General features: G+C 46.0%; 1 protein-coding gene across 3 annotated transcripts; it reads right to left on the bottom strand.

Moving 5' to 3' along the window:
* Nucleotides 1-826: 826 nt before the first annotated feature.
* Nucleotides 827-25,201, bottom strand: Ufd1 (ubiquitin recognition factor in ER associated degradation 1). Of its 3 annotated transcripts, XM_052740288.1 has the most exons (13): nt 24,958-25,201; nt 22,543-22,675; nt 22,134-22,166; nt 19,248-19,369; nt 17,477-17,607; nt 15,070-15,142; nt 10,765-10,833; nt 10,103-10,168; nt 9,635-9,682; nt 8,630-8,718; nt 8,019-8,100; nt 7,035-7,094; nt 827-1,617 (listed from the first exon to the last, which is right to left on the bottom strand). In XM_052740288.1, exons 1-13 carry the CDS (start codon nt 24,958-24,960, stop codon nt 1,543-1,545), a joined length of 984 nt encoding a protein of 327 aa, XP_052596248.1. In that variant the 5' UTR covers nt 24,961-25,201; the 3' UTR covers nt 827-1,542. The 3 variants fall into 3 exon arrangements, with proteins under 3 accessions (XP_052596248.1, XP_052596249.1, XP_052596250.1); XM_052740289.1 differs by lacking the exon at nt 7,035-7,094 and having other exon boundaries at nt 24,958-25,187; XM_052740290.1 differs by lacking the exon at nt 24,958-25,201 and having other exon boundaries at nt 22,569-22,677.
* Between the last annotated feature and the right edge of the window lie 20 nt (nt 25,202-25,221).

Genomic DNA, 25,221 nt, shown 5'->3' with positions numbered 1-25,221 from the left:
TCTGCAAGAACAAGTTACTGCACCATCTTTCCAGCCTGACAGGTTGCAGCACTTATGCCTTCCAAAGCCACATTTGGCCAATGGTGATGTATGTGTCACAGAGACAAGATGTTGGGGAGTAATATTTTAAGGTGTGTTACTTATTTTTATGATGCATTTGTTTAACTCTGTGAAGCTGTGTTACTGTGCCTGTCTGAAACACCTGATGGCCTAATAAAGAACCGAATGGCCAATGGCAAGACAGGAGGAAGGATAGGTATAAAGATTACATAAAGGGAGAAATCTGGGAAGAGAAAAGATCAAGGAACAAGAGAGGAAGGAGGACTCCAGGAGACAGCCACCCAGCTACACAGCAAGCCATGGAGTAAGAGTAACATTTGCAGAAGTTAGAGAACAGAAGTCCAGAGGCAAAAGGTAGATGAGACAATTTAAGGAAAGCTAGCAAGAAACAAGCCAAGCTAAGGCCAGACATTTACAATTAATAAGCCTCTGTGTGTGATTTATTTGGGAGCTGGGTGGCAGGCCCCCCAAAGAGTAAGAAAACAACTAACAACAGGAGCCAATTATCATGATGTTTATGGATATTTCTAAGAGTGAATGGACACACTCTGGTCATCATCCTATAGGAAGAGTGCATCCTCCATGGGGACCCTTAGGCCTGACCATCCCCACTGCAAGTGTTAGGGACTGTCATTTGTCCCCACCATCTCCACAAATCTCAGAGGTGCAGTCTTCTAATGACAGGATGAGGTGTGAGGCTGCTGTAAGTGGGCATTCCTGTGACTTCTGGCTAGTGGCCCAAACTACCAAATCAAACAGCTAGAGGTGAGTTTTAATCAGTTTATTTAATTCTTGAATAAGAATTATTCTCAAGGAACAAATTTTAAATAATTGGATCAGCATGTCAAAAGATCTTACATCATACAAAGTGCAGATGTGAGGACAATAAAACAGTAAGAAAATGGGCAGAGTATGTGGCATGCTTAATATTCATGAGGTTTTAATTCAAAAACAGACAAACTATCAGAACTTTGGGTAATAAATAAAATTGCAATAGGGGGGCATAACTTCAGCATTTATTCATTCCAACTTCCACATTTGGCTTCCCCATGGAATTCACTGACAGCCAGCAGATCAAAATGAGGATGAATTTGTCTGGATGAGATCCCTTCTGAAGACTATAAATAAAGGCAGAGACCATCTTTGTCAGGTACTTAGCTCCTGGCCTGAGTAGCTGTAATCTTCTGAAGACACTGCCCTATGCTGACCTAGGAAGGAAGATCAAGGCAGGAAGGGGAACTGGTCTGCAAGGCCTGGGGGAGCCCTGGAGCAGAATGCATGAAGTAGAGGAGGTGGCCACCTATGGGACCCGAGAGCGATTTCTCTTCCCAAGTTAAGCGCACAACCTCCAGTTCTGCTGTTTTGCAGGTAACTCTATAAACAAACCCTAAATAAGCATTCTCTGAACTTGTCAGAGGCAGTAACTATAAGCCAGTGTGTTGCAAACGATCTTTATTTTCCAGCCAGCCGACAGTTTTGGACTTAAGGCTTTCTCCCCTTCTTCCGCAGCGACTGTCCTTCTCCAGAGAAAGCAACAAATCTGCCCCCAGCTTCATCCTAGGTGTAAAAACAGGATATTATTTTCAGAAACTCCTCAAAGTTTACAATAATTGCTTTATTCTATGGACTTGTGTCTTCTATCTACTTTCCCTACTCCATTATTCATAATAAGAAATGCCTCTGGAGGGCTGGAGAGATGCTCAGTGGTTAAAAGTGTGTGTTGCTCTTTTAGAGGACCCAGATTCAGTTCCTAGCCTCCACGCTGGGCAGCTCACAATTACCTGTAACTCCAACTCCAAGGGATTTGACTCCCTCTTCTGGGCTCCCAGGGCACATGCACACAGAGCACATCTTCACACAATCTTACACACACATACATCAAATGTCTGGATTTTATGGCATTGAGAAACCCACAATCACAGCTGTGACTTTTTAGACTTACTGCACAACTTCTCCAATGTGGAGGGTGATGTCTTGATAAGCCATTTTCAGCTTAAGTTATCATTTAGGTGAAAAGGCATTTCCTACATCTCCCTTCCAAGCACCCCAGCTCAACTACACGCCACAGCAGTGTTCTGGTGGCGCCCCCTTGTGCCCATGTGGAGGGAAGGGAACCTGTGGCTCCTTGCTGTCATGCTGCACTCAGAAGGATCACACCACTTATTAGCCCAGGAAATTATCAAAATTCAAAACTCTAGGTACAGTTTCCATTGAACATCTATCACTTTCACATCACTAGAAAGTTGAAAAATTATAAATTGAACCATGATAATTTGAGGACCTTTTACATAATAATCATTTTGTATCTTAAAATTTTTATGTGTATGGGTGTTCTGCCTACATATATTTGTGTAAAACATGCATGCAGTGCCCACAGAGGCCAGGAGAGGGCACAAGATTCCCCCAGGACCAGAGTTACAGATGGTTTTGAGCTACCATGTGGGTGTTGGGAACTGAATCCAGGTCCTGTGAGTCAGCGCCCTCTCCAGCCCCACAACAATCACTTCCAATGTAAAAAGTCTAACACTCCAAGAGAAAAATCACCCTCCACTTCACCAACCCAAAGTTATTTCCAGTCACTTTCCTGCACATGTGTTTACTTGATCCCCAAATCCCAGACCCGGGTTTCTAACTTCCAGGGCAATGATACCTAAGCTGCTGTGATAAGCAGCTTCCTCTCTGCACACAGCTCTGTTTTGTTTTGTTTGTTTGTTTCCTGGAAGGGAATTCTGGATTATTTTATACTTTTATATTATATTTTAAAAAGCTCTTTATACACAGACCAACCAACCATAAAAAAACACTACCAATCAATTCTTTCACAAGCAGCAAAGTTTGTTTCTTCAGCATTGCAAAAAAGCACAGCAGGATTTTCCCCTCATCACGTTTTTAACCACTGGAGAGCTGAGGCATTATCTCTTGGTTTCCTATGGTAGAGGAATCTGCAATTTCCAAAACCCATCTTCACACACACTGTGTGCACCTCTAAGTGTGCAATTCAGTGTTTACATGATGACAAGCACACAAGGGCAGAGCACATGTGCACTTCAGAATGCAGTCCTCTGCCACATGGCCTCCTGTGCTCTGACTTCCCTCCTCTGTCCATCCGATCACAACAGACTGACCAGTTTCAGGTTTGAAGAGTGTATTTCAAGCTAGGGCTAGTGGTTTCTTGCTCTCTAGCCCACATTGGCCTTTAACTTTTAATCTGCCTCAGCCTCGTAAGTGCTCGAGTTACAGGTGTGAACCACCACTGGCTCCAGCTGTTTCTACTTGCTTTATTTGGTGAGGTACAGCCCAAAGTATATTCCTCAGAAAGGCTTCTCAAAGATGTCTTTTGTGAGGTCAACGTGTCAGAAGATACTTTTGTTCTGAACCTGGTGTCTCAATAGTAGGTCAGCTAGTGGACCAGTCTGGTGTACAGCTGCCATGTCACAGACATGATGCCATGTCACAGACTTGGCTAAAAAAACCACATTAATTTGTGAGCATTCTGGAGATGTGAAGTGAAGACCAAGGTGTCTGCAGGCCCTCTGGCTTGAATATGGCCCTTTATGGTGATATTTTATTTGTACTGAAATGTGATTGTATTTGTATGTTAATAAATAAAGTTGCCTGAGGATCAGAGCTAATAGCAAGCCATAGCAGAAGTCTGGCAGTGGTAGCACACACCCTTAATCCCGATCACATGACAGGCAGATCTCTGTGTGTTCAAGGATACAGCCAGCATGGAGACACATGCTTTTAATCTCAATACCAACCATAGAAGATCTGGAGGTCTGTATAGATGGGCAGTGATGAGGAGGTCATGTGGTTGGGTTTACAATCAATGAGAAGGCAGAACAGAAAGTCTATAAGAAGACAGACACACAGGAAGTAGTGCTCTGGCTGAGGAGGACAGCAGCGGCAGTGAAGGGTAAGGTTTTTAGCTCTTAGCTATTGCTCTGACCTCTTGGGCTTTTAAACTCTGCAATCAGCTCTGTGTTTCTTATTTAAAAAGATGGTTACATCTACAGCCCTTCTCTGTCTGTGCCTAGCCTTTCCTCTATGTGCACATTTCCTTTTTCCAGGACATAGGTCTGATTGGATTAGGGCCCCATTTTCCCTTAATTATACCCTGTCAAAGGCCCTTTGTCTAAACAGTCACATTGTGAAAACAACACTCAGCCCAGAAAGAGTTGGATATAGAATTTCCAGCTAGAAATTTTTCCTCTTGTGATTTTGTTTTGCTTTGTTGAAAGAGTCATTTTAAGTAGCCCAGGCTAGTTTCAAATTCACAATTCTGCTGTAGCCTCCTGAGTGCTAGAGTTATAGCTGTGCTACCATGCTTGGCTTCCCATGAAAATGTTTTTAAATAAAACGTGTTCTTTGCGAAGTTTATGCATGTATTAACATATACAGACTGATCTCATCCCCCACCTTATCTCCCTCCTGCCCGACTCTACAGCCCCTCTTCCCTACAAATCCTTCTATTCTTGTCTGATTGTTCTTTTTGTTACTGACTGGATTTAACCAGGATGTCTGTGTGAACATGGGTTTAGAGCTATCTACTGGAACCTGGTGGGCCCAGCAGTAGCTGTATAACTGAATACAATCTCTCTCTCTCTCTCTCTCTCTCTCTCTCTCTCTCTCTCTCTCTCTCTCTCTCTCTCTCTCTCTCACTCACCTATCAATAGTTAATTATTCAGTTATAAGGGGAGGGACCCATGAGCTTTTCCCTCAGGACTTTTCAGAACTTAAAAAAATTTTAGACTCATTTGTGTGTTTAGGCTATGTATATGTATATGTACTGAGTATGTGTTTGGTACCTGTAGAGAAGAAGGTGTCAGGTCCTCTGGAACTGGAGTTAGGGGTGGTTGTGAACCACCATGTGGGTGCTGGGAACTAAACCCAGGTCCTCTTCAAGAGCAGCACGTGCTTCTAACCACTGAGCCATCTTTCCAGTCCCCTTATCAGATAGCAGATTTTTGGAGACACTGTTCTACTATCTAATTTACTGTGCATGCATCCAAAGATGATGTCTCTAACCTATGGTATGACCTCTGACCTTTTTCTAGATCTTTTCCCTGCTCAGTCTAGAGCTGTTTTCATTCACTATTTGAAATCAGTAGTCTCATCTAACTGCAAACTAATGGCCTTCCATTTAGAGAACTTACTTTCACAATTTCTTTTCCCTTCCTTCTTCTCTTCCTTCCTTTTATTCATTCACTCAGTTATTTCTGCAATAAAGTCTTCTCTGTTGCCCAAGTTGCTCTTGCATTCCTAAGCTCAAGTCACCCCACTGCTTCAGTCTCCTGAGTATGGAGACTACAGGTACATACTGCCATGCCTGGCTTTGCACATCTACACTATTTGGACAGACCCTTTCATTTCATGTCTCCTCTGTGCTAGGGATGGACACCAGGCTACGCTGACCAAGCACTCCAGCACCCAGCTTTACCCCAATGCAGACATACAAGTTTTCTGTATCTTAACTGGAAGGGAACATTCTTCGGAAACCCTGCTGTTTAACATCATTATTTAGGTCTTCAACAGCAGTAAGCAAGCCTGGCTGCCACTGTCTGGAGTCCAACAGCAGCCAATTAGCAATTACAACAGACAAGACACAAACATGCAGTCCTTTATTATGTGCTGTGATAGATGGTCCTAGGCTACTGACTTTCCATGAGGCCTTTCTCCTGGAGTGGGGGAGGCAGAAGCCCAATAGTGTGGGAAAGGTTCTATGGTTCAAAGTGCACTGTGATAGGTATTCTATCTTTACCCCTTGTTTCCAATGGTGCCTTCTGAGAGCTCTGGTATCTACACCAAATTGCCTCTTGGCTTTCCCCAGGCCCAGCTTAGAATGTTGCTGTCTACAGTCAATTTAAAAGCAGGTACCAGATGTCCTTCTGTTAAAGACTTGCTGAAGTTGCCTCCTTTTCTAAATTTATTATCCCATTGCCTTTCACCAAACTTTAGTGGCTTCCAGAACATAGTAAAGCTATTCTTCAATCTCACAGGCTTACACAGTTACAGTGAAACAGATCCTGCTGTGTCTGCAGCCTCACTCTCCTTCTAAAAGTCATACTGGAGTGTCAGCACAATGAAAGCTAACTGCATCTGATGAAGGATGCAGATTTCCTGGAGGTACAAGAGGCCTACTGACATCTATTCCCTTGAGCCTAGAAAACTTACAACACTGTCAGCTTAAGGCCACAAGAGGTAGCATGTCAACCTGGGATGTGCAGAGAGCACCCTAGTCTTTGTCTCTGGCCACCCCAGATGCTAGAGAGAAAGAGTTCGGTAGCCAAGAATGTCTGTCAAAGATCCAGCAGCTCCTCCTACACAGGCTCACAGCACAGCTGATCTCTGCCCTACTGAAGCCCCTCAAGAGAGATTGATATATATATATTAAAAAAAAAAAAAAAAAGACAGATCTCATTTAGCAAAGTCTGGCTATGAGCTCCTGGATCCTCTTGCTTCAACCTCCAATTGCTGAGATTACAGGTATGCACCATGACCAGCTAAGGGTGATCCTTTGAGAAAGGAACCGGTAAAGCCTAGGGTCTAATGTGGGTATCCTGGAAACACATGTCACACTTGGGTAGTTGTATTCCAGACACAACTGCTGTGTAGAATGCAATCTGCAACAGAATGAACCACTTAAAAACTAATGCCCAGCCGGGCGGTGGTGGCACACGCCTTTAATCCCAGCACTCGGGAGGCAGAGCCAGGCGGATCTCTGTGAGTTCGAGGCCAGCCTGGACTACCAAGTGAGTCCCAGGAAAGGCGCAAAGCTACACAGAGAAACCTTGTCTCGAAAAACCAAAAAAAAAAAAACAAACAAACAAAAAAAAAAAAACAAAAAAAAAACTAATGCCCAACACCTTGGAGTAAGTTCCCGTGTGGTAATGCCTCCTGCTTCTAAGGCAGCCTCGCCCCACCCCCAAACCCGTGACAGGAACATGCTGGTCAGAGACCTGCTGTCCTGATACCTTTGTGAAGGTCATTTTCTCAACGGGGCGACACTGACACCATGTGTGGTGGTCAGGGATCTGGACAGAACAATCACAGCATCAGGCACACAAGTATACTCCAGCAATGAGACGTTACTTATGACGTACACAGAAGGTACCTGGCACCTGACCAGGGCTATGTGAGCTAGTATCATGCTAGTCATCACTGTTAGGCAGTGCCAGACCTGTAGTAGAAGTCTGAACCTCCATGACTGTATTCATGCTAGCTGTCAATGTCTTGATGATTTTGGTCGATTTGATTTATTCCAAGCACATGCACCTATACCCAGGCATCATGTCCAGCAATGGAGCCAGCTGGGCCTGTTCACAGTACTCATTTCTTCAGGACTCTTAGCCCTACTGTCCCTACCTTACAGCCACCCCACTTACTTAGGAGTCACTGTTCAGAAATGACAAGCTCTAGTTCTAGGTTAGAAAGATGGGCTAGAGAGATAGCTCAGCGGTTAAGAGCACTGGCTGCTCTTCCAGAAGTCCTGAGTTTGGTTCCCAGCCACTACATGGTGGCTCACAACCATCCATAATGAGATCTGGTGCCCTTTTCTAGCCTGCAGGCATACATGCAGGCAGAATACTATATACATAATAAATAAATCTTAAAAAAAAAAAAGTCTAGGTTAGAAAGAACCAGAGTAAAGCAAGGGTATATAGTTCAGCATGTATAAAGTTCTGGGTTCAATTTCTTGTCTGAAACAAACAGTAAGCAAAAAGAAGACAAGACCCACCTGGGGTCCCAGATCTTTTCATGGCCAAACCTAGAGTCAGCTCTTGACCTCTGGGTTGCCAGGCCTTAGCCAGCAGACCTGCAATGGATCTACAGAGTTAGCGGCCGTTAAGAACAGCAGGGCCACAAGAAAGGATTAAATATGACAGAAACACCCTATTCTGAATGGCAAAAACACTGTCATTACTAGTAAGTAAAACTGACCAAAGAATTAAACTCACCTCTTCAACCTTTTTGACCAATGGACGTGAATTTCTGATGAAAGTGATCTTACCAAGCTTAAATTCGTAATTAGGAATCCCCCTGTGAAGAGGACAGACAAGGAGGAAGGTTAGTTCCAAGAAGGACTAAGACTTGCTTCTGACCATCAAGAGGAAGGTAGGGAGAGACAGCAAGTGCCTTCTTGGTAGTTCTCTGGTATACTCTGCTCTGCCCTCTCTGCACCTGCTAGAGGAACCACCAAGTACAAGCACTGCTTGTGAGACAGGGACTGTGGGCTCTGGGCTCAGCCTGACTTCTCTGAAAGTGCTCCACTGAAACCCATCCTCAGTGTTCTCTTTCTGGTCACACAAATAGTAGACAGCTAACACATCCCTATCCCTGACCTGGCAGCCTCCAGAAGAGGGTTTACCATGAATCCCTAGACCAACACCATCATACTTTACCACTGTCAGAGGACAAGCAAGGGTTTGAGCCTACCCAGTAGCTTGCTAGTCTGTTTCCAGCACTGAAATGGGGCTCTCCTGTGTTGTGAGCTTTGGCACAAAGGTCTGTGTCAGGCCTTTCTTGCAAAATGACAACACTCAACAGGGACACACAAGTACAGACCTACCTTTTAATGTCTCCAGGCTTGATGGGGGAGGGACTGGGCTCAACCCCTTTCTTCTTTCCATCCAGTCTATTCCCAGAACCAGAGAAGGCCTAGACAAGGAAGTCAAGAGGGTGCATTTTAAAACTCAAGAGTAAGCAATGTGTGCACTCTACTCAGAGACCCCAGAATAGGTGGCAGAGCCCAGATCCCCTTGAGTGCTGCCAGCCAAGATAGCTCTACCAGCCCCTCCAAGAACTGCAGGGAGCCCAAAGGAGCCCTATGAAACAGGTAGCAGCTGTGATGGCGGACCTCTGTTGCAAATACCTGCCAGGCCCTTCCTTACCACATGTCTGGTCATACCTCCTCCACTCTACCCAGAACCTCAGCCTGCACATGAGCCACTTCTGTTTACCAGGGAGTCTGGTTGGCAAACATGCAGCTAACTTTCGAATGGTGTAGGCAAATAAAAGCAGGATGTTGCCGGGCGGTGGTGGCGCACGCCTTTAATCCCAGCACTTGGGAGGCAGAGCCAGGCGGATCTCTGTGAGTTCGAGGCCAGCCTGGGCTACCAAGTGAGTTCCAGGAGAGGCGCAAAGCTACACAGAGAAACCCTGTCTCGAAAAACCAAAAAAAAAAAAAGCAGGATGTTTTCAGAGGTCAAAGCACATGTGCTAACAACTGCTGAACCTAAAGGAAGGGCTGTGTGTATCTATTATACTAACTGGACTTTTGGTAGACACACACACACACACACACACACACACACACACACACACACACACACCCCGCTCCCCATACCTAGAGACCACGCCCAAGTCCTATGTTAGGTGTAAGTTTTAAAAGGACCAAGAGAAGGTGGAAGCCTTTCAGAGTTGCCAAGGTTCAGGAGAAAGCACATATTGAAAGGTTTGGTAATTGAGTTAGTGACCTATTTGTCTGCTCATGTCCTGCTAATGTTCACAAAGCATCAATGAGGACAGTTTCTGGCATCAGGATGCAGAGAGATACACATTGCCTGGTACTCACACGGAAGCCCACTTCTCCAGCATAGCCACTGTGGTCAGCTTCTCCTTCCTGACAGGAAGATAGAAAAACAGGAGGTGAGCTTCTCAGAGTGGATGGTCAGTTTTCCCCAGAGCTCCCCAATCTCCATCAGCTAGAATACACTGTCCTCCTAGGAGACAAGCCTAAAAAGCAGCAAGGACCCCGTGACCTAGCTAGTCCCTTCAGAGTCCACTCACAAAGAAACACAAGAAGAGACCAGCAAGTCGGCTCACCAGTTAAAAATGCTTGCCACCAAGCCTGAAGACCTGAGTTCAATCCGTGGTATCCACATGGTGGAGAGAGAGCCAACTCCCTCCACACACATGCCATGGCACATGTGCCCCTAACCCCCACACAACATATTTAAATGTAATGAAAACATGCAAAAAGAAGCATGGGTATAAATATCACACACGTGGTTAAGAAACAGGACTCAAGAAAAACACTTACTATAGACTCCTCATGCTGTAGTGGTCTTTCTGGTTCTTTGTAGCCCAAGGGAGCATCAAAATCCACCTGTGATTTGAAAATAAAAGGTGAAATTCTGAGACATGGCCACACTCAGCCTCCTTAACTAATTCAGACAACAGTAGCTTGAGAGTTCGAAGAAATAGCACTAAATGTGCATTCTGCCCAGTTTTTCTAACAGCAGCACTTTATACAGTTCAGCATCACTACAAGAACATCAACATCATAAGACACACTGCTGTTATTGGAAGCTGTGTGTGTAGCTAGTTAAATATAACTATCACCATGGTGGTCCTGTGCATCTATTACCACAGGAAGATACTAAATAGAACTACAATAATCCACATGTTCTGATGATACCTTAGAGTGTCACATAAATGAAAAGAGACAGTGTAACTTTTTTTTTGACAACCAGGAGTCTTGTCATAATATGTTCCCACTTAGCTCTTAATATTCAAACATTCATTCCTTGGTAGGCCTGAGGGGAATGTGGATCCAGTCATCTAAGCAGTCAACTGACTATAACTCCCATTCCCTAGGTGAGTGGCCTCCTCCTAATACTCTTGACAGCATCTTCCTCCTCCTCCCCTCTGTGACACCCTCCTGGGGTCCTGACCTCCCTACAATGTGAAAAAGTCACTCACATTCATGTCACATTCAATGATGGACACAGCCTTGTCAGGTTTGGTCTCCATCACCCGCAGTTCATAGATCTGCAAAAAGAACAGAAGTTGAAGTGTGGCTCACGGCCTGCCTTCACACCATCGTCATGCCTGCCGGCGCTGACAATGCTGCTGTAGGGTTCCATCAAAAGGTCCTGGCCCCACACGTGGGTGTAATTCCACCAGCTAGTTAGTGTCGTATCGTAAAAGATTACTCCTGACCTAGAAATTCACAGGTAGGAATTTATTCCAAGAGAATTAGTGTTTAAGGAGACAAATGTAAGAATGCTCACACTAGTAATGCTAAGTCTATCCTCCCAAAATGCCTATCAGTAGATAAATGAATTGTATTGCTTACATTGAAAGGAAGGAAGGGAGGGAGGGAGAGAGGGAGGGAGGAGGGGAAAGGGAGAGGGAGAGAGAGAGAGAGAGAGAGAGAGAGAGAGAGAGAGAGAGAAGAGAAAGGAAGGTGTGGTGGTGCATGCCTTTAATCCCAGCACTCAAGAGGCAGAGGAAAGTGGATCTTTGTGAGTTCAAGGCCACTTTGATCTACAAAGTTCAAGGACAGCCACAGCTGTTTACACAGGGAAACCTAATCTCAAAAAACCAAGAGAAAAAAGGGGGGAAGGGGAGAGAAATTGGGCTGAGGCTGTACAAAACTCATTGTTTCACACAGACCTAGAGTGTAGACGGACATGCATCTGCCGCAGTGAACAGGCCTCACGGTACACCCCTCAGGGGTTGGTTCTCTCCTCCTACTGTGTGATCACCAGGCTCATAGAACCAGCATCTTTACCTGCATCTCCCCAGCCCTGAAGCTTGGATGTAGGGCATGTGTACAGTATGTGCAAGGCCCTAGGTTCAATCCCCAGCCCCGCAGCTTGGCTGAAGGGCGTGTGTACAGTATGTGCAAGGCCCTAGATTCAATCCCCAGCCCTGCAGCTTGGCTGAAGGGCATGTGTACAGTATGTGCAAGGCCCTAGGTTCAATCTCCAGCCCTGCAAAGCAAATGAATAAAATTAAATGACAGGGGCTGAAGAGGGGGCTCACTGGGTAAAACAGTGGCCGATAATCTGAGTTTGGATCCACATAACCCACATAAAGGCTGGATACAGAGGCTAAATATCTGTAATCCCAGTATGCCCCTACCAGGAAAATGGCTAGTACACAGGCCAGCTAGTGTGGCCTAGGCAGCAGTGAGCAAGGAGACCCTGTACCAACAAGGTATAGAGGTCAAGGACCAGTACCGACTAACACATGAGATGGTGTCCTTCCTCTCTCTCTCTCTCTCTCTCTCTCTCTCTCTCTCTCTCTCTCTCTCTCTCTCTCTCTCACACACACACACACACACACACACACACACACACACACACGCACACTCGCGCATACACACTAAAAATAATAAAATGATAGTAAGAAAATAAAGAAAAGAAAAGGTTTTTTTTAATGTGAGAATTTAAATTTCAATTCAAATCTATGCATGTGCTATGTAATATATAACCTACCCTTCCTTATTGTGCAAAAGCTTTATTAATAATTTGAATATCACCATTAAAAAATCATTGTCACCTTATTATGAACAACACTGTGAAGACGCTTATAGATTACAGAAGCTTATTTTAAAAGGTATTACCTAAAATAATCTGACAAAGCTAAAGATAAGAACATTTATTAAGTTCATACCCTCAAAATATTAGGATCTAAAATGAATAGAAACAGGAAGTAAGAATTCTCAGTATTAGCTGACTTGAGCATATAGATACAAGGGAACCACCAGAGATGCAGCTGGATCCCCACACTGAGGAACTGGCTGACCAGGTTCCCGTGCACAGTTGTGGGGACCTAGTCTGAGGGGATCAGTGTTGTGGAGGAATTTGGCACTGGTCTCAGAGAAGGCCAAGCTATGCCAGGCCGGGGTCGGTCCTGGCTAACTCTACAACTATCAGTTTGTAGAGGCGCCCACACTGTCACGCTCTGTTGCTACAGATGGCAAGACTTATACTTTCCATCAACAACTCTGTGGATGGTGGGGAAGTGATGCCTTCTTGAGCTTTGTGGGAGCTCATCTGTCATTTCATCTACTAAGTTGTCTTGAATAAGAGACCTACGAAGCAGAGAACCATGGATGAATGTAAGCAGTATTCAGATTCAACAGACCCAAGTCAGGAAGCAGCCAAGGGAAGATCCATATAAGAAAACATATGCTTCTGTGAGAAGAGACCCCAAGAGGTACTATCCTCAAGCAGCTAAATTCTACTTCCAAGGTCACCACAGCACATTGTCCCACAGCAGGCTCTGCTCCTCAAAGGGCTGCCCGCTTTCAAGAGGGTGTAACAAGGACGGGAACACAACGTGGTTTTGGTTACTCCCAACAAGGCAAAGGCCTGGCTTAGATAAAAGGATGGAAAAGACCTTTGGTGGGGGGAGAGGGAAGGAACTTGCTTTGTGGTTTATATCAACCTTGAGCCCACAACCCTGCTTCCTCCCAGATGGTTAGATTACTAGCATGACCACCATGCTCAGCTAGCAAAGCCTTTTAAAAAAGGGATTAAAAAATATTTCTATTTTGTTTATGAATGTTTTGCCTGTATATACATATATATTTGTACCAGATGCATGCCTGGTGCCCAAGGGCCAGAAGAGAGTGTCAGATCCCCTGGTGCAAAGGCCAGAGGAGAGTGTCAGATCCCCCGGAACCAGAGGTACAGGCAGTTGTGAACTTCTATGTGGGTGCTGGGAATTGAACTGAGTTCTCTGCAAAAGCAACAAGTGCTCTTCATCACTGAGCCATCTCTCCAGCCCATTAATAGATGTTTTTAAAAGCAGAGGCATGATGAGTATGTATAAAATATTAAGCCTATTTACCTATCAGTCTTCATAGTTTCTGAACACAGGTCACCTTTTTCATTGCTTTGACAAAGCACTTGACGAAAACGATGAAGGAAACCAGGTCCATTTTGGCTCACAGTTCCAGCAGGAGCTCAAGGCAGCTGGTCACACTGCATCCAGTCAGAAATGAGACTGGTGCTCAGCTCACACTGTTTTTATTCAGTCTAGGACCCCAACCCATGGAACAATGTCACCTTAATTAGAGTGGGTCTTCCCATCTCAACCTTATCTACAAAAGCCTTCCTGTGGACATGCTCAAAGACTTGTTCCATGGTGTCGCTAAATCCCATTAAGGAGAAATCAAAATTAACCACCATAGTGGGCTAGGGAGATAGCCCAGTGATTTACTTTATATACAGACACACACACACACACACACACACACACACACACACACACACACACACACACACACCTTTAAAAAAATTAACCATCACACTGAGTGAATTAGGGCTCTAAATGTGAACCCAGGAAATAAAAAAAAAAAAAAAATTAAATAGGCAGCAATTAGGTGATAAAAATCAATTTTAGAAAGAAGCCTCATTCAATACCAGAGTGGACAATGATGATGGACTCAAACATTCTCTTGTGAAGAGAATGGGGAGTCTCGTGAAACTGCTGTCTCCTAGATGGTAAGATTACTAGCACGTACTGCCAGGCTCAGCCAACAAAGGCTTTTTTAACAAATTAAAGAAAAAAAGAAAAATGGAAAGAAATATTTGTTTCTATTTTAAGTTTCTGAATGTTTTGCCTGCATGTATGTATGTGCACCATAGGCATTCCTGGTGCTCACCAAGACAAGAACTTCCCAGACTCGAGTGGCCCCTTCCTGAGAGTAGCTGCCTGTAAATTGTACAGGGAACTCTGCTGTGGAACAGTCTTTGTACACTGTAAATATGTATTACTCTCATTTGTTAATAAGGAGCTGACTGGCCTATAACTGTGCAGGAGAGATTGGGTGGGAGAGTTAGAGTAGAATTCTGGGAAAAAGAAGGGCAGAGTCAGAAGAGTCGCCAGGAGACACAGAAGGAGCAAGACATGCTGGAGGACAGGTAAAGCCACAAGCCATGTGACAGCACATAGATGAATAGAAATGGGTTAATTTAAGTTGTAAGAGCTAGTTAGTAACAAGCCTGAGCTATTGAACAAGCATTTATAATTAAGTCTCTGTGTTGGTTATTTGGGAACTGTCAGTCAGGAAAGTCCACCTACAGAACCCCACTGATGCAGCTCCCATCAGTCACACCCCAGCTCACCCATACTCCTGTAACTCACCCCAATAAACTCTTTGGATCACCAAAACAGACTTATCTCTGGTCTGTGGTTTCCCTCTCTCTGGGATAAACAGGCACAGTAACATAACATTCTTTTAGCGGTAAGGTAGCCAGGCTCACCTACCTTCTCATTGTAGTTGATAGCAATCACATCTCCAGTGGTCAGACAGGCAAAGTTTCTCAATGCATTTTCTAATCTGCATACATGCTGTCAAGGCAACATGACAAAATGCATACCTTCCATCGGAACCACCAAGTGTCTGTGCGAGGTTGCTGTGGCTGTTCACCTCAGGTAGACAGTACAGTCAGGACTGACACCTAGAACGACGTTGACAGGCCCTGGCAGAGGCTGTGGTACCAGCTCCCCACTTCTCTGGTGTACAATGTCTTAGTACCAGCTCCCACTTCTCTGGTGTGCACTATCTTAGTTCCTTTCTCATCCCTGTAACCAAATACTCAACAAGAAGCACTACCGGGAAGAATTTATTTGGGTTCACAGTTTCCCCTAAAAAAATTCATCATGTAGGGGAAGGGAATGCTGGCAGGAGAGGCTTGGAGCTGTGGAGGTGGGTTTGTCTGTTCACATCTGGGCAGATGAGGAAACAGAGAAAAGGGAATGATGACACTCAACTGGTTTTCTCCCTCTCCCTTTTTATTTAGTCTGGGACCTAGCCCACATGATGGGGCTCCCAATGTCCCACCCTGGTTAAACCTCTTTTGAAGTACTCACAAACATGCCTACTGTGTGATTCTAAGCAGTCAAGCTGAAATGAAAACTAACCATTACATATACTAAGACCGCCTGCACCCTATCAGTCATACCCTGGAATGGCAGATAACCAAAGTTATCTGCCAACAAGAAAAAGCCTCTAAGACCAGAGAGATGGCTCAGGTGTTAGGTGGGTACAGCTCCTGCAGAAGACCCAAGATTGGTTCCCAGCACCCACAATGGACAGCTTAACAATCACCTGTAACTAGAGCTCCAGGGTATCTGACACCCTCTTTTAGTCTTCACATGCAATACCCACACATACACATAATTAAAAAGTAAAATAGGGGCTGGAGAGATGGCTCAGTGGTTAAGAGTGTATACTACTCCTTCAGAGGACCAAAGTGTGGTTCCCAGCACCCACATCCAATGGTTCACAGTCACATATAACCCAAGCTCCAGGGAACCTAATGCCCTTTTCTGGCCTCCTTGAGTACCTGCATGCACATGTACATCCATCTACACAGACACACCCAAAGAAAAAGTTTTCAGTTTTTCTTTAGAAAGCCCCTGAAAACAATCTCCTAAGTCTACATTATAACATGGGAAAACTCAAGATCCTAAAAGGTTACAGAAAAGACAAGACCCCTCCTGCACTGACAGCGAAACATCTGTAGGTCATTCTGAAGGACAAATTAAGCAGCTCTTCCCACAGATGTCCCCTGCCTGCAGGACAAGTCATTTCTACCACTGTCTACACTGTGGAGACAAGTATCCAACATGTCCTTTTGTCTAGGACTCAGGCAGCAGGGGCTCACAAAGACCATCCTGTCTAGGACCTGTTCAGCAAATGTGTCTCTGCCAAGCCCCCTGGCATCCAGGAATGGACCCTTGGCACAACAGCCTGTTTCTACAGTGAGTGGAGAGTTAACAGGGAGGGAGGGAGGGAAGGAAGAGTAGATTCTGTCTGTATGTTTGTTTTTACATGTCCACCTTGCTGTTCGAGATTTTTGTTTTGTTTTTCTTTAGACAAAATCTTGCTATACACACCTGACACAAAGTATGTCCCTAATTCACACTGGTCACACTTATAAATACATATATCCAGTTTAAGATGAGGTGCACATTAAAAAAAATCATAACAAAAAACATAAAAACGTTTGCTTCCTGCTTGCTAAAACACAGAAAATGTACTCAGTCCACCTTTATCGTCTTCAAGTGAATGGGTCCTAACTCTGAGCACAAAGTAGACTTGATTACCAAGTTCATGCTGAACCTGGGTCAAGGGCTCCACAGAGAGCTGGCAGTTGAAGGCAGACTTTGGAGTCTATGAAGTTTCGCTGTCAGTGCAGGAGGGGTCTTGTCTTTTCTGTAACCTTTTAGGATCTGGAGTTTTCCCATGCTATAATGCAGACTTAGGAGATTGTTTTCAGGGGCTTTCTAAAGATTAAAAACACTTTCTTTGGGTGTGTCTGTGTTGGATGGATGTACATGTGCATGCAGGTACTCAAGGAGGCCAGGAAAGGGCATTAGGTCCCCTGGAGCTTGGGTTATATGTGGCTGTGAACCACTTGATGAGCTGCTCTGCCATCCCACTGGATATACTGTGGCTCTTGGTCTTTGTTCTAGGCAGTCACAAAACTGAAAGAAGGTTCTCCTTTGGAGTCTATGAAGTGCCTGCAAGTCAGGACCAAGGGGATATGCTAGCAAAGCAGTCACTATCGATCACAACTTCAACCAGAAACAAACGTGTGGTTCCACATGCTGTCCAATGACAGCCGGGAACCCTCCTGTACAGAGGAACTCTATGTCAAAAGGATACACTGCTTTAGGGTTGGTGATATCCAGGAAGTCCGGGCTCTGAGGCTGGAACTTAGAGTAGGTAGCCACCTGAAGGTTGACACTCTCCACCTGAACCAGGCCCCCCTCTTCCAACAGCAAATTCTGCATCATCTAGAAAGAAAAAAATCTGCATGAAACTCCTGAAAATTAAGAAGCCCCCAAGGCTAACATCTGCCAGTCAGTACACTAAGCAGGTCGAAGTCTTACTTGGGGGAAAGAGCCCAGGATGAAGACTTGGAACAAGCAATTTAATTATGATAAGATGCCACGGAAGAAAAATCCAGTGAGGGACACACATGGAAAGCACACCAAAAAGGGATTCAACTGAGGCTGCATCATCAGGCATTATGATCTGTCTCTGCCAAGGCCACCTAGACAGGCCACCAGTTTCCAACCTCCTGTACATTCCCTAGGATGCTTAACTTCCCAGCTCCAAAGCTGTCCCACAAGCAGCATTCAAGGCCCCGAAGCAATCAGGACCACACTTAGGATAGAATGACCACACAAGGAAAGGCATGGCAGGCCCTGGCCTGGTGGCACCCCAATGCTGGCAGGCAAACTAATATTAAGTATGGTTAACAGGTGAGGGGCAGCAGCTAGGAGACAGACTAGCATTTCCTGCAGCCTGGTTCTCCCTGAAACTTGACAGCTGCAGGTAAGATAAAGTCCACTGACCACCCACTCACACACCCCCTTGTCACCTGAGCTAGAGGCTGGGAAATAGTAGGCAAATGCCTGCCCATGCCATGAACTGGAAGGTCAGCTCACAAAGGGAAAACAGCCCTATACCCTACAGGCTTCCTAGGTGCCATGTGGCATCTCAGAGAAAGGAATTCAGATAGCTGCCTGGGCTAAAGCTGTCAAAGAATTGGACAAGTAGCCACCCAAACTGCAAGCCTGAGACTTAACGGGAGGCTCTTCAGAGCACATGTTGTCACACCTCCCACTTCATCTCAGTAGGTGAGCCACAGGGCCCCTGCAGGAAGAGAAGGACACTGCCTTGTGCACAGCACACACAAGGGCAGGAGTGAGAAGCAGGTCAGGTCTAGGCTTTAGCAAGAAGTCCCACAGTAAGTCCCGGCACGAGCACACACAGCACAGGAAAGGCCTGAAAGTAGAGTTCCAAGTCCAAGCAGGGCTCCTGCTGGGGAGAACATGGCCACAACTCATCAAGCGCCCTGGGGCCCGGCTGGAAAAGAAATGATCTTTAGAATCCCATGTAACTGTGAAAAAGAGAAGCTCCCCTTCTGAAATGTGTGGGTCACTGTGATGGAGCAACCAGGGCTGGAGGAGGCCTCAGAACACTGTGCTGGTAGCAGTGCTGGAGAGCAGACAAACCATTTCTGCGTCCTCAGCCCCATCCACAGCCTACCCAGGGGCTTTCAGGTCGCCTGACACCATGAGGCACAAAGCAGTACAAGGGCTTGCCACCTCAGGGCCCTCCCCCAGTGCGAGGCAGTTCTGCTAGCCTCTCGGAGGTGCCTGCTCCAGGGAAAGCTCTGTACATGCTCATGCCCTCGATGAGGCACCAGTCTGCAATGACATCCTTCACGTCAGCTTGGCCTGTGTCTACACAGTTAAGCATGATGTTTAAAGACAGTTCAGCACACTGCTGAAGATGTCCTCCTCTTACTGGGCCTTTTTACTTGAAGGAAGGACTCTCAGGTATGCACACACATGCAAAAGGGGTGTCTCTATTTATGAGGTTCCCAAAGGAAAGATTCTCTACAGACCCTTGCAGCCCAACTCACCCAGTGGGGGAGGTAACAGATGCCTTCATCAGCAACAAACTCCAGTACACCACAGTGTGTCATTCGGTCTGAATTCTTATTGGTCAGTTTAAACAGCATAGGATAGGTAATGTTGAGCCGGCCTAGGAACAAAGAGGTTATAAAACACAATCAGGTATCCCACCCACCACCAGTTCCTGTGAAGGAAACCTTATTCACCCAATTGCCCCATCCAGTGGCCTTGCCCCTAAACTCCAGTGCCTGCCCCCACACCCCTATACTGCCCAGTCAGAAGGGTATCACTGTCTGCAAGAACAGACCATGTGGCCTTAGAGGAGCTTGGTGACTTAAATCATGCAGCACCAGCACAGACATGACTTTCTAAAACCATGGTTCATAAAAGAAGCATGTTCATTTATTCATCAATAATTTAAGTGCCAACCATGTGCCATACAAAAATCTCTTCCTTTAAAGGTTTTGATTTAGATAGGTGAGACTGTGAACTGATACGCACCAGCAGACACTGTGGGAACCCGGGAAGGAAAGCGTGTGAGAGTGAGTCAGGAAGGGAGAGACTAGGATGAGAACACACGGAACAGAAACGCGTATCCAGGCCCAGTGGGCAGCTCTAGCTGACTCAGCAAGGTCACAACATGGTATGCGTCCACATTCCAGTGGTCTAAGAGTTAAGTTAGGGCTGTACAGAGGGCAGGAGACAGCAAGCAGGGCTGGTGAACACTGACTCCACAGGCACAGGGCAGAGAAAGGACAGCTTGGCCACACGAGACAGGAAAAGCCTGGGACACTGGGGGAAGGGGCTGAGAGGGTACCAATGGTGTTTGCCATGTCCTGGGCATTTGTTTAATCTTTCCAATAATCAGGAAGGTACTAACTAACATCTCTCCCTTTTTAAATTAATAGGAAAAACCAAGACATGTGGCTAAAGTAACATGCCCCAAATTAACCTGCTCAGGAGTGGTGATGTTGGGATCCAGGACAAGTCTGCTCAAGCCTGGGAACACTGCCACTGAAGTAGACTGCAGCTTGTCAGGTTAAGCACACACACCAGGACTTCCTCCACAGCCCTGGATGGCCTCCAACTCAGAGGCCCGCCTCTACCTCCCCAGTGTTGGGATTACAGTTGTATGCCACCACATCTGGCAAGAAAAGTCCACTTAGCATTGAGAGGTAACGTAGACTCTGGCCTCTCTCTAAATGTTGAATGGATGAAGTGAATCAGGGAAGAGCTTGGGTAGGAAGCTCCAAAGCAACTTGGAAAACAGCCTCACTGAGGTGACCTTGCTAGCACAGGGTAACTGAGACAAGCAGCCCGGGGCCAAGGAGCTAGGCTCTGGGTCACTAAAACACCCCCAGCTGTGGAAGCTCCGGGTTGACCCCGAGACACTCTTGGGTGCCCCAGAGCAGGCTCCAGCCAAAGATCCAAGACTGCTGTAGTATCCCTCAGCCACTGACTGACGGAAAGCCTGACTTCAAGCTCCCCAGTCCTCTGTGACACTGACTTCCTCCAGCCAGAGAAATAACCTGCATTTCACAAATCAGGACTCCCTTGGCCTTTCTTGGTTAGAAAAGGGTTTCTTCCATCACTTTCCATCATAGTTGAGCACAGTGGCACACACCCAAAACCCAGACACTCACAAAGTCAAGGCAGGAAGATTTTAAGTTCAAGGTCAGCCTAGTTAATTTGGGTGAGACCCAGTCTCAAAGAAGAAAACCTTTTAAAGGGCTCAGGTTATAACTCAGTGAATAAGCACTCACCTAGCTTGCCTGAATCCCAAGTACAGTCAAAGCAAACAAATAATAATAAAAAAAAGGTCTGAACATTGATCTAATCTGGTCTGAAGCCCACTGATCCAATTCCTGAGTACCTTCCAGGACACTGTTCTAAGGGACATACCTGGGCTCCTTGGTCAGCTCACCCCAAAAGCAAGACCAAGGACCCAGTCTATTGTGAACCCCATGGCTCCATTCTACCTCTGCCTAAGTAGAAGCCTCCAAGGGACACAGCCCCAGCTAGAGCTGGCACATAGGTCACCTTCCCACTTGTCACTAGAACCAGTGATAGGTTCCCAATTACCACTGCAGCTCCAATGAACAGGCACTGATGGTGTCCCTGCTTGAGATACTGAAAGCCAAAGGAGCTGAGCCGATAGTTGGGCAGGGCAAAGTGCAAAGCCCAAACACAGCAAAGTGGCACCTATTTTCTGCAAGTCGCCACTACATCCCATAACCAGTCTCCACAGGATGAATTCAAAGTGGGAACATCAAGTTCCAAAAGCCAAGAGTGCATCCATAATTAAGGTTGTCCATAACCAAGAAAGGATGCATGTGGCTCTTCTCACAAGGGGCCTTATCTGGCATAGGAAGAAAGTGATGGCTCAACCTCTGGTTTCCCAGGGATGCTATGTCACACTGGAAGTGAGAAACTCAGGTCTGGAGCTCAGGAGAGCTATTTGGAAAGGAGGTGAAGATCTACTTCCTGTGGTCCCCTTGTAAATAAATCAACCATTCTTCCTTTAGGGGACAATCTAGTGAGCCCACACCACAGTATTAACTACTCAAGCATTATGCACTACACCTTTGTATCTAGACAAGCACTTGAGGCAAGCCAGGCAATGGAGTAAGGGGCTGGATGGGAGGAAAGAGAGAGAGGAATCCCCTTCTCTGAGGGGTGCTTATAGTGCCCAGACAGTGGAAAGCACAACCACACCTTGCCTCATCTAAGGTTCTGTGGCCTTAGTCCTTCTAGCCCAGCATACCCTCCAAAGAGGATTCTAACCACATCCTGACAAAAGTTACCTGGATCTGAGCACAATGAAGACCTTATGCTCATTTCTGGCATCCATACTTATATTACCCAAATTGTTGAGTCACTTAGGAAATACTTACTGAGCTGATCCAGGGCTGAGGGCGGCATAATTACTGTGAAAAAGAATATTTCAGGAATATTAAATAAGTAAAAATAAAAGGGATAGAACAAAGTAAAGGCAAGACATATACTTTCTGATGCATCTTTTAAAAGCTTTAAACAGTATTTTAGGGTAACCAGAATTTCATAATGACTTTTCATTAAGAATCTAACTTGAAGTTATTTACTTTTGTGCTCTGAATGGCACTGTCATCAAACATGATTAGCACCCCACTCCCCCCACCCATGCCCTAGAACGAGTGACATTTTACTATAATGCTCGTGTCTGGTGCCCACATGCAAACTAAGGCTGGGGGAGACTGACTACAAGGCTCATTCACAGACTTGGGGGCGGGAAAGGTTACTATTCAAAATAAAACAAGCACATACTCTTCCCTCCTTTCTCCACATCTGACCTGTCATTAGGCCCCGCTAGCATAGACACGGAGAAGCAGCGGTACTGCGTGGAGAAGCGGTTCTGGAAGACCCGGGGAATCGGGTGGTCAAACATGTTGAAAGAGAACTAGAAGGAAGAAAGAAATGGTATTATTATCCAAACAAACACAGGTACTTAAAAAAGGTGAGGACTCACTATGTTCCGGCAAGTGATCTTGACTTAGCCTTCCACATAACTAACTGGGACTCCAAGTGCAGCCACTGTATCTAGCTCAAAGATACATGTCTTCAAGCCAAACACTGAACATGTCGCGTCATCAGTGCTGATAAATGTGGCCAAAGAATGTAATCAACTAAAATCTCACTGGCCAGAGTGTTCTGACTTCCCAGGCAGCACAATGAACCTCAAATCCTTTTTCTCTCCCCGTCTCACCCCTCAGGGCCAGTTCCCACTATCTGTAGACACTGCAACTTTACGTAAGGCTGGGTCATACCAGGCCTTCCTTCTCTCCTTTGTGCTACTATTCCACATTCTGAGATCCAGGCTGGGCCTTCCATACACCTCACCGAGAACAAGACTCAATACTGACCGCCCACCATGTCCTAACCTGGCGTGTTCTGTCTGGAGCCCTTTCCCCTCCGCCCTTACCAGCACCTCTTTGCTAAGTGCCTACTACCTGCACGGCTCTGACCTGGGCTTTAAGGAACATCACTTTAGTAATGTTGGGTACTAAGAAGGCAGATACCACCTCTGCTCTGGTGAATCTCATGTTAAAGACAAGAAAGATAACAACAAAACACGAATGTCTTGGAGTTTTAAAGACCACAGGCAGGTATGGGGACAGAGAGCACCTGAGAACGGATATTAAACAAGTATTCAGGAGGAGATTATCATTAGAGACCTACAGGAAAACAAAAAGGCATTCCTGGTGGAGGAAAGGCAGTTGCCCATGTATGCTAGCCTGTGTTTGCCTGTCTTCATCTGGCTTTTTTACTACAATCCTTTTCTTTCTTCAGCAAGCTTCCCCTGCTTGGCCATGAGGCAGGGTCAGTGCTTCCCCAGAATGCTCATAGCATAGAACAGATACGTACACTGTGCTGTAGTCTACTGACCTCCACACGCACAGATGTGCACCCAAGCACACAGACTCACCTACCCCCCCAACCTCTACTGCACACACACATCCCCCACCAATAAATCTTAAAAGGTGGTTCTTCCGTATTTTTCTGAGACAGGGTTTCTCTGTGTAGTTTGGCGCCTGTCCTGGATCTTGGTCTGTAGACCAGGCTGGCCTCGAACTCACAGAGATCCACCTGGCTCTGCCTCCCTAGTGCTGGGATTAAAGGCGTGGGCCGCCACGGCCCAGCTTATCTTTTTCTTTAAGCAGCATAACTGTTTGACTCAGTCTTAGGTGCACAGCCCACAAGTCCCTTTGGAATGAAGGGGTTAGGAGTGGAGGTGCACTCATCAAAGCTCCTTCCCTATGCCATCCACTTAAGCCACTGCTTCTCTCTGAAACATAAATAACATACTTAGAGTAGGTGACACCCCTAGCAATATCCCTCCAACTCATGAACACGTCCTTCGGCTCCTTTACTGCTCCTGTCTTCCATGTTTAAAGCTTTGATGCCTAACACATCAAATACTCAGTAATGGTTACATAAATGAACTTAGAAATTTGATTTAACAGTGACACTCAGGGTAAAATCTAATAACCACTTCTTGTTTTTAACAAACAAGTGACATGGAGTCAACGCTACATACAGTAGTAATGAAACATCACTGCAGCCAGATGAGTGTGACTTCAGATCTCAGTGCCTCACTTTCATGATTACTACCTCTTTAAGTTTACATCTCTGGGTTCGTATAATAACTACCTACGTTCCCAGAGGACTGCAGGAGTTAAATAAGGGTGCGCTGACAGAAAAAAGCGCCCCCAAATACTGTCTACTGTTGTTATCACAACCTCATGAACACAACGTGACATATATTCTAAGGCATTATCTCTACTGCATAAAAGGCCACAGAACTTAGGAAAAGCTTAATGTCCTTCGGATTTTCCTCCCTCGCGCCACTCCCCAGGAACTCTCCAGCTAACTTTGAGTTCATGGAAACCTGTTGCGCGTCGAGCTCTTAAGAGAACTATGGACACAAAGTAGCAGGTTCCTCTCTACTCTCAAGGCCTGTGTCCCGCCAAGAAGCATACGAGTCACGACTCCGACAAGCTAAGAGGGAAAGAGGCGGCTCGTAACTATGGATCCCACTTGGGACAGAAGCGCTCGGGCCAGCGGAGCCGGCCGGGCGCAGGCCCGGGTGACTCGGCACCTCGGCCCCAGATCCAGGCCGTCCCCGCCAGGAGCCGCGGGTAGCACTGGACTCTTCCCGCTCCCGATCCCCAGCCAGCTTACCATGACTGACAGCACTTGGTGACGCCGCTTCTCTTCGTGAATCTTACAATAGAAACCCTGAGCTCCCTCTACACGGTCGCCGCCGCCGCTCTAAAACCCAGAACCCGCGAGAGGCTCGCCGGAAGTGACGGAAGGGAGACCACAGGGAGAGCACCGAGGGCTGGCGTCGGCAGCGAAAAGCAGAAAGTCACGGAGAGGCCTGGAGTTTGAAAAGTATTAAAAGAATACACTAAAACATTTGATAACTCATTTCACAGGACAGCA

The sequence above is a fragment of the Peromyscus californicus genome, unplaced genomic scaffold, assembly GCF_007827085.1.
Source record: "Peromyscus californicus insignis strain IS unplaced genomic scaffold, ASM782708v3 Scaffold_16__1_contigs__length_79575227, whole genome shotgun sequence".
Taxonomy (NCBI): Eukaryota; Metazoa; Chordata; class Mammalia; order Rodentia; family Cricetidae; genus Peromyscus; species Peromyscus californicus.
Note: the sequence above shows the minus strand (reverse complement) of the source record. Positions and strands in the feature narration are given on the sequence as shown.

What these genes read in the sequence shown, in the direction of transcription:
- Ufd1 (XM_052740288.1), bottom strand. An exon ending in ATCACCAACCCTAAAGCAGT is followed by an intron (nt 15,143 to 17,476) that starts GTATCCTTTTGA and finishes GCATGTATGCAG; the next exon opens with ATTAGAAAATGCATTGAGAA. An exon ending in CTATCAACTACAATGAGAAG is followed by an intron (nt 10,834 to 15,069) that starts GTAGGTGAGCCT and finishes TTCTTTTTGCAG; the next exon opens with ATCTATGAACTGCGGGTGAT.